Source organism: Fusarium coffeatum, assembly GCF_003316985.1.
Source record: "Fusarium coffeatum strain FIESC_28 chromosome Unknown BRIP53273_contig_202, whole genome shotgun sequence".
Classification (NCBI taxonomy): Eukaryota; Fungi; Ascomycota; class Sordariomycetes; order Hypocreales; family Nectriaceae; genus Fusarium; species Fusarium coffeatum.
Window position 1 is genome coordinate 169,414 of NW_022157995.1, and position 8,954 is coordinate 178,367.

Here is an 8,954-nt window from a genome sequence, read left to right on the forward strand (position 1 = left end):
TTGTAACACCCAATTAGTAGTGTGTAAGAGAAGGGCTGAACAGTCGGGTTGTATGTTTGAAAAGATTAGGTACTAAGGTAGGTATTGTTTGTCGTAGTGGGGTATCTTGATTGCTGCAGAAGAAGAAACGAGCCTGGCAGTTGGAGGAACAAGAGGTGAATTTATTCACAAATCGAGTGGATCTCGTACAGGAATCAAGCTATTCTCTAGAAGCCTCCAGCGGAGAATATCGTCCGACGTGAAGTATCTCGATCTTGATGGTAGGTTATGGCAAGATCAAGTAGGATCAGGATGAGCTCCTGGAAGTTTCCAGCCTAACCGGCCAGCTTCTGGGAGCTTCCTGTTTCTTCTACGTCACAGCCAGGTCAGACCCTAGTCGTTACCTAACATTCATAGTGGGGTCATCCGATTCTTATCTTATCGTCCGATTATATGAGGAAGGATCTGCATGGTTCACTGTGATTGGTGGCCGACGCAGACCGTTACCAACATCCAACATTGAGAGCAAAAGTACCAAGCCTGACAGACAAGATAGGATAGATGCCATTGTCAATACAAGATGAACATTTAATTCAAGTCTATAGTCCTAGTCCCCATACCTAGAAATACAACGAAATGGACTAGTGAATATTATCTGCATGGCCGATACTGTAGCAATCTTCTCCAGATTCCAAATGGCTTCATATTCACGTGACCCCGCGCCCGCCCGTGATTGAGCCGGTACATACTGGGGATTTTTTCTACTAGCCCCATTATCAAGGCCATTTCAACCTCACAGCGGGCGACTATGAACACGACACCGACATCTCGACTGGGCCAATTGCCCAGCTACGTACGGATATGGGTTCGACATGGCCATTTCGGCAAGAAGAAGAAGGGCCTGGGCTTCCCTCCACCTGAGGGTCACGGCGAGGATATTTGGGTATTCGGACACAGAAGGACAGATCAGATCATTTACAGCTTTAACAAGACGCTTGATGTTGGTTTAAATCTATATTGAGATACTGGGAACGACCGGCGGGCTGACATACTGTCTGTAGGGCTTCCATGATCTCAAGCAACTTCCCTTCAACGGCAAGAAGACGAAACCTGCCAAACTCCGCAAAGACTACTGGTCGCCTTTCGCACATATCGCTTTCCCCGCCGGTCAGGGGTCGGTCGGCCGCTCTGTCTTCCAAAAATTGCGCGAGTTGAAGCACCTGCACGAGGTTGCGTGGGATGACGAGTTCCGATACAAACGCCCCGAAGAATATACCGCCGCCGACCGTAAGCGAATCGAAGAGGAGGAGAAGAAGGGAAACAAGAATTATCGCCCTATTCGTACAAAAGAAGAGCGTGGAATTGCTCTTAATGCCCAGAAGCAAAATGGAATTGCCGATATGGCCACAGTCTTAAGTGGAGCTGGCCGTGGCAACAAGATTGTTCTGTCTGAAGACGCTGAGAGCGCTGAGAAGAAGCTGTTGGATATCAAGGTAAGCTGGGCCAATGACCAGGATAAGGAGTACGCTCAAGAGTGGTCTGAGAATGTGACGCATGGACTCCTCGAAAAGCCGACATACGTCTCAAAGCCCGTGGAGGAGGTGGCTGAAGAAACACCCCAAAAGCAAGAACAAGCTTAGGCTATCGAGAGATTGAATCGGGATCTAAAAGGAGGGCGAATCAAATATCGCATCTTGAAGGACACCAAGCCAAGTATCATCGGTGAAGTCAGCAGAGGTGCTCCCCCTTCTTCACATGTATAAAACATGTATTTTGGGCTTCATCAATACGGGACAGCCAATGGAGAATTTACATTATCAAGCGGTTGAAGGCCGAAAGAATATTGATCACAGCAGATTTGGCGAAATCTTGTTGATGTGGTTGTTTGTATATATTCATCAAGGCGGCATATTGCCAAAGTCGTTGTACGATAATAGATGTACTATCAACGAAATCACGCTCATAAATCGTTCATAACCCCAGTTCGTTGCCAGCTGTAATATCCAATCTGATGGGGTAAAAAAGTGCAAAACCGATCAAAAAGCGAAGAGATTGAAAAACAACATGTGAATAGCAGAACGAGCACACAACTAATTTCACTTAGATTTGCAGCGCAAACTGCTTCAGGTACTCGTAATCGGCAACGTTGTCCTCGACGGTCTTGCGGATCACTTTCTGCGCTTCAGGACCAAACTTGGCGGTCCATTCTTTGTCTTCGGACTCGGTCGTCAACGTCTTCTTTAGTTAGCAATGTCAGCCTTTTTTTTTTTCACCCTACCACAGGAGGTGCGAACGAACAGTGGGTGTTGTTGCAGGCAAACAGGTGGAGGGAGATGGGAGATGGGGCGATTGAGAAATCGTTAACATACCTGGTGATGAGTACGAGGCCTCAAAGCCGAGCTCTTGATAGCGTCGTTGTGCCAGCCATTCCATTTCTCGAAGGCAGCGGTAGCGTAAGAGCAATCTTCTTCGTTCCACTCGAGCATCTCGGGCTTGAAGTCGATGCCTGTCTTCTCGCAGTAGAGACGGATGGTCTTTTCGGGGTTATCGAGAAGATCATCGGCATCAATGACAACAAGGTTGTCCTTGTCGACAATGTTCTCTTTGATCAAAAAGTCAAAGAAACGCACGAGCTCCTTGTAGCCTGCCTCGTTTGGCATGAATTCATAGAAGCCTGTGACTTCATCCAGAGGTGGCACGGTGCAACGGTAGTATGAAGGAATAGCTCGGCGGGGGTGGCGGATGAGGAAAGTGAATTGGAATTGCTTCAGGACCTCTAGTGGCAACACGGTTGGGTTGCTAGGCTCATCCTCGCCCAGAGACGGTGCAGTCTTGGTGGGCTTATCGTCAGGGGCCATGAGGTAGTAGGCCATGTCCTTGATGAAGATTCGTTTGCCCTGTAAGAATTTGTAAGTATGATATGTCCATTTTCTTTTAAGTCTCGTGGCCGTGTTGACCAATGGGGCGGAATTCGTGGTGCAATAAAGATATGAAGTGTTAAATCGGCTGCATGATTATCACCATACTAGTGTAATAGCTGATAGCCATGCATGTGCTGCCAATAAGAAAGAAGAGGAAAAGAAAAGCTTGGCTGGCACATGTTTCCTATTCCCCTCATTCGAGGCGTGGGGTGTAGCGGGGAGTTCGGGGAGTTCGAGTGCTCGCATGAACATGAAGGAGGGGAAGTAACTGACATCTTTGCCCGCATCCATGACTTCGTTAAGGACATCCTTGTAAGTCTTTTGGGAAAAACCACTCTGTTCGCGAGTGGCTGTGTCATTTCTGAAGCGATCGCTGAGGATCTCAGGACCGTAGTAAAAAGCATCTCCGAAAGGCTCGTGGACACTCTCTAGGATATCGCGGCGGGCCATGAAGACCTAAAAGAGTGTAAGTGTCGCAATTCAAAACGGCATTCATGCCCCGGGTCAACGACGACCAAGAGGCATGATAGCAGCATCTCAGAGACTCAACATACCCGCTCAAAGGCCGTAGAGCATGCACGTGGGTGCGTGGCAGTAAAGATAGGGCGGGGCGCCATTTTGGGTGAAAGAACCAGGAAGAAAAGGGAGATATAGCAGATAGGTGCTGTTGCTTCAACATCAAGCTGGAGTAGTAGCAAGAGGGATGAGAAGAAGAGGAAATCTCTCGGGATCAAAAGCAGCAGCTCGAGCAGTTAAAAGGTATTTGACTCGGCCACTGTACTCTCAGAGTTTGCTGGAGAGCTTCCGGACCATCGCCCGATTTTTAACGTTGGAGCGATGGTCCGTAGGCTAACAACCAACTTGGCTAGAGCTTCCCACCATGATCCTGGGCGTGTGGCCCATGGCTATCCCTTAGTGGTCTCTTGGGGAGTGTTGTGCATGCCGCGTGTACGTCATGGTGGTTGATAGTGGTCTCCGCTGCAGCAACTAGGACGAGATATGCCTCCAAGTTTGTCGAGTTTTCTCGCCTCTTATTGATGCCTTTTGCGTCCATCCCACAATCCCGCATGGTCTCTGTCGGGCCATCGGCGTCTTATCCCTGCCCTGTCGACTTTGCGAAGCATTCCGAAGGGTCAATGTCTCCGGACGACCCCACGCCCCAAAAAGTGCCTGTCGTTTTCCGGTGCGGTGCTGTGAATTGTGCCCTGCAAGTTCCTCAATGGGATTTTCTGCCGCATACCCAGCATCTCTTCACCCCAGGTTGGTGGGGGATTGAGTCGTATCTCTGTGGATGTACATCTTGGCGGAGGGGGCACTGAACCATGGCATGGCCCTGTGAAGACGTAAGTATGAGGTGAGATGCAGACGTTGATAAGCGACCGTTGGTCCGTTTTGATAAAGGTTTGTATTTGTTGAGCGTGGGACGACCAATCGTGTGGTATGATCTTCATTGCCTTCTCAAAATAGAAGCCCTACTGTACTTGAAGGGACCTACAGTACCTGAGTACCTGCCAGGGCGACATTAGACAGCGCGCCATTGTTTGCCCCACCAGAATACGAGCGGGGAGTTCCTGAGAGCTTCCAGAGCTACCCGACGGTTTTTGTTCGGGCGGGGAGTTTATGCCGACCAAGGTTGTCATGATCATATTTCTTACTTGGTGCGAAACATGGCAAATTGCAAAATTACTGTACGACGCTTTGTCGGTTGTCTTACATGTATCTCTCCCAACTACCAAGCCACCTCCAACTCTCAGCCACGCGACTGATTCGTTCCAGAGCACTATTGACGCGTCCTTCGGGGTCATTGTACTTGTGGCCTTCGAATTCGACGAAAAATATGTATTGGAAGGGTTGCACAAGACTCGGTCGGCTGTTGATACTGGTCAGGTTGAGATTGAAAGCCCGGAAACAGCTCAGCGCATCTGCCAGAGCTCCAGGTGACGTGTGTGGTACCGTGAAGGAGACAAGCGACTTGCTTCCCTTGTCAGCTACTGCTTGCTTGGTTCTCTCCAAATCCTTTGGGCCGGCAGCGTTGGTTCCAATCACGAGGAAACGGGTGGTGTTGTCCTCCCGGTCTTCAATCGATTTGCCCAGAAAGTCGAGACCATTAAGACCAGCAGCGAGCTCGCTGGAAATAGCAGCCCAGGTACCCGTGGGGTCCTTGCTCACAATTTCAGCCGCCTTGCTGGTCGAACTGACCTCGAAAATCTCAACTCCCTTGAGATATGTAGAGATAAAAGCTGTACACTGGCCAAATGCTTGGGGATGAGAGTATAGCCTTTGGATATGCTTCAGGCTGGCTAGAGGTTTGGACCGCGGTTTGGAAGGGGATGGATCCATCGTTGTGGGCGTGCAAGCACCAGAACCTTCAGCAGTTTCCTCCACGACAGGTGCAGTACTCCTATGTCCAACAAGGCAATGGTGAACGTCGACGTATGTTTCGCCGTCAACGGTGATATCCGGGTAACGGTTGGCTCTGTCAGCCAGGTTGTCCAGAGTGAAAACTACTGATCCATTTGTTGAGTTCTCAAAGGGGACAACGCCGGCTTGTACCTGGCCATCTTGAACTTGCTCAAATACGTCTTTGTTATGAAATATCAGAATGAGGAAGGCATCTACTTGTGTTGGTTGGTTACTCACCATCTATGGTGACTGCGGGTTGGAATTCCCAAGTGTCGTCGGAAAAGGCCTGACGGACAGCCTATGTAACCAAACCATCAGGTAAGTTTATTCCAGTGTTATATGCCTCGCCACAGAGGGGGGGAAAGAATTGGACTCACCTGATGGGTGTAGGAGGCGACTGGCCCAAGGAAGCTGACAAGGGGTTTACGCTGGCTGGCCATGATATAGTTGAAGGGACGATAAATGCCTTGGGACAGGATCAATTGTCGTACCCAATAACGTTGCTAATTTCAGGGTCCAAGAATGCACCCAACAAGACGTAGGCGATTGTCGTGATGGTAGGTAACGGAGTGACGAATCCTCTCTTGCGATGTTCAAGTTCGTGTGATTAAAAAGTCCCGACTCAGTAATGGATCGCAAGTGATGCGGCTTTGTTAGCGAGCTAACGTTACTTGTCTCATGCGGGGAGGTGGGTAACAGAAGAAATGTTCTCTAAGGGCTTAGGCTACCAAAATAAAGTAAGTCAACTTCCTTTCTAAATTGGCATAAGATGATCCACTTATTCTGTCTCTTATAATTCCAGCGATCAATTTCTTCTGACCCTGACGGCGGGGTTCTTGGCTGAGTGCTGCGATGTCGGTCCTCCACCTCCATGGATATTAACCATGGATGTGTCATGATAAGTTTGTGCAGCAGTCATGATCCAGATAAAGCTCCAACTACAAGGTCAATCATGGCTGTAAAACATGCACATCATTTCATTGATTCTCTTGCTGTGTTCTTTCATTAGAGAAATCCATGGATCGTACGTGTATGTACAAGGTTCACAGGAATTAGATGCAGGGTAGCAAACATCCAATATCAGGAAAACAGTAGATGAACATTTCCAGAACAAAATGCTCGATTATTTGGACCAAATATCTCTAGTTTCCTAGTTCCGATTATATCCACCTAGGCTATTCATACTGCACTGCACTGGGTTAGAGTTTATTCCCCGGCTAATGTAAACAGACGACATATCAGAAGTTCGACAACGACACAACAAACTTCTCCCTCATAATCTGGTCACAGCGTCAAGATTAGATCAAACTCTCAAGATGGCTTATCCTTTGACATCCGGCTCCTCCCTTACTCATCGTTCATTTGCCAATAAACCTAAAAAGGTTATTTCTACTTCAGGTGTCTCTTTGTTCTTAGAACCTGACTGTCAGGTCCTCAACACCTCAACAGGATCAGCGGTATTATACCTTTCATGGTTTCGACCACCCTAAAATTGCACACATAGTAACAAATCAGATCAACCAGCTCGCCTATCTATACTCCGGGGCACAATTCACCTGTAATACCGAAGATCTCACCTCGATGCTTCTTAGTAGACAACCAGGCAGGCTGTACAAAGCCATCTTGGTCAACACTGGGAGTAAGGCTACAGATGCTACCACAAAACTACTATAGCCACACAATACTGGCTCGAGCGTAGAATGCACCAGAAGTGTCACGTTATTTCCAAAACAGAGCTATCATAGCAACACAATCGGAGCTTTGTGTATCTCTGGGCATGACTCTCGCCGGGCCATGTATCGCCGCTGGTTATTGCAAAATATCAGATTTGCTGGCCCCTGCTTCTCTTACCGATTTAGAGGAGATGAGTCTGATGAAGAATATGTCAAACGACTCGCAGGTCAGCTAGAAGAAGAGATCCTTTGCGTCGAGCCCGAGAAGGTCTCTCTGCCTTTGTAACCAAGACCGCCAGTAGGACTACCCTGGGTTGTATCCCTGCCACACCTGAATAATCAAAAGCCATCGGAAGCATTATTCTGCAGAAAGATATATTGGGTAACTTGGGTCAAACAGGAGAGGTGCATGTTGGCCATGTCATAATGTCTTCGCCATATGGGGTAACTGAGTCTGAATTGGAGCACATGGTTGACATCCTTCGGGAAGCGATATTGAATGTGGTCTCTGAGATCTTGGAAACCCAAAAGGCCAAGTTTTAGGTACGAACTTGGACAAACCGCTGTAATAGTAACGACTTTACTATATCTCTTCACAATACAAATCCGTCGCATCACATCACGTATTTCATGGTCCAGGAACGGATACTTAGAAAGCGTAAGTACTAGTTATAGAGGGAAATAGCAGCGATCCCCAACTAATCGGAGAAGTTAAAAAGAGCAGATAGGTAACAAACATTGCTTGTTACGTGGTTCATGCACGCACTTAGAAGCCTCGATATGATCGACCCAGGGATTGCTCACCTCAAGAAATTCCACAATATCTTTCTTATTGAACATAATTCTATCAACCCGTGGCTCGATAAAACTAAAACTCTAATAATTCATCTTATGAAATTGGTAGATATATGATTTGGTAATTTTGTTAAACACCCGAAAGCTTTCTACAAATATGTTTGCGTTGTTGGGATATGGAGTCTGTGAGATAACCGAGATGCAGATCATCAAGGAACGGGTTTTCTATAACTTCCTACCAGGGATGGAGCTAATAGTAGAAAGACAAACCTTCACTGTATGGAAGGTGATTGCATTTGGACTTGTTACGCTGATTGTTTAGGTATGTTTAGCCTTTCCTGGCCAAAGGTCGTCGTTGACATCTAGTGGTAACTCGCAACATATGAACCAAATGGCGAGCCTCATCACACGAAGAGCGAGGCTTGCTAGAACCGGTATGAAAAGGTGCCTACCGTTAATGCTGTGCTTGTTACTACCGGAAGTCGATTAGCCATTGTAGTGCAACGGAACTAACAAAGGATGTTCAACGATGAAGCAGATAAACAATATGATGGTTTATGGCAAAACATTAAAACCAAGTTTCTGATTTTGGCCATGTTTTAGATTTTTGGCGCATTAGCATTGGTTCTTGGATTGAGCTGTCAGAGAAGAGAGTGAGTGATCAATGCGAATGCATCAAACACGTTCCAAGAGTTAATTATTCTTGACCGCGTTTCTTTCATCTCAAGGCTACTATGGATAGAATGATTGAACCCACTTATCAGCAATGTATGCCACTCTATCCGTATAATAATACAGGCAATATGAGCTTGTTGTTTGTTGTTTTACCATTGCCCACTTCCCGGGCAAGGTCTTGGTCCTTTAAACGAAACGAATGCAGATGACGAAGCGAGCTACGGATACAACGAGACAACTTGAACTTGCCCAGTGCGTTCAATGCTCATCTTGATACCCGACGGTATGGTACTATGCTACTCGCTCGCGCATGGTTAAGCTTTCGGCAACCGAAACATGTGACTTCATCTCAGCGGTCGAGGCATTGAAATCCACAGCGATCGTTATTTCAAAAGGTTTCAAGTTTTACGATTGACACTGGGAGAGGAAAAGGAGAACAAAGAGAGAAAGACAACATTTTCCTTGGATATGGTGATTATAGCAGCCGATATATATATATATATATATA

General features: G+C 47.1%; 3 protein-coding genes across 3 annotated transcripts; 1 reads left to right on the forward strand and 2 right to left on the reverse strand.

Moving 5' to 3' along the window:
* Positions 1-787: 787 nt before the first annotated feature.
* FIESC28_08578 (uncharacterized protein) lies at positions 788-1,619 on the forward strand (the record flags this gene model as incomplete). Its single annotated transcript, XM_031162716.1, has 2 exons — positions 788-979; positions 1,041-1,619. 2 exons carry the CDS (start codon positions 788-790, stop codon positions 1,617-1,619), a joined length of 771 nt encoding a protein of 256 aa, XP_031013271.1.
* Positions 1,620-2,079: 460 nt separating this feature from the next.
* On the reverse strand, positions 2,080-3,517 carry FIESC28_08579 (uncharacterized protein; the record flags this gene model as incomplete). Its single annotated transcript, XM_031162717.1, has 4 exons — positions 2,080-2,217; positions 2,349-2,876; positions 3,006-3,356; positions 3,455-3,517. 4 exons carry the CDS (start codon positions 3,515-3,517, stop codon positions 2,080-2,082), a joined length of 1,080 nt encoding a protein of 359 aa, XP_031013272.1.
* A 1,093-nt stretch (positions 3,518-4,610) lies between these two features.
* On the reverse strand, positions 4,611-5,743 carry FIESC28_08580 (uncharacterized protein; the record flags this gene model as incomplete). The annotated part of the gene is made up of 3 exons (XM_031162718.1): positions 4,611-5,482; positions 5,541-5,601; positions 5,681-5,743. 3 exons carry the CDS (start codon positions 5,741-5,743, stop codon positions 4,611-4,613), a joined length of 996 nt encoding a protein of 331 aa, XP_031013273.1.
* Positions 5,744-8,954: the final 3,211 nt, after the last annotated feature.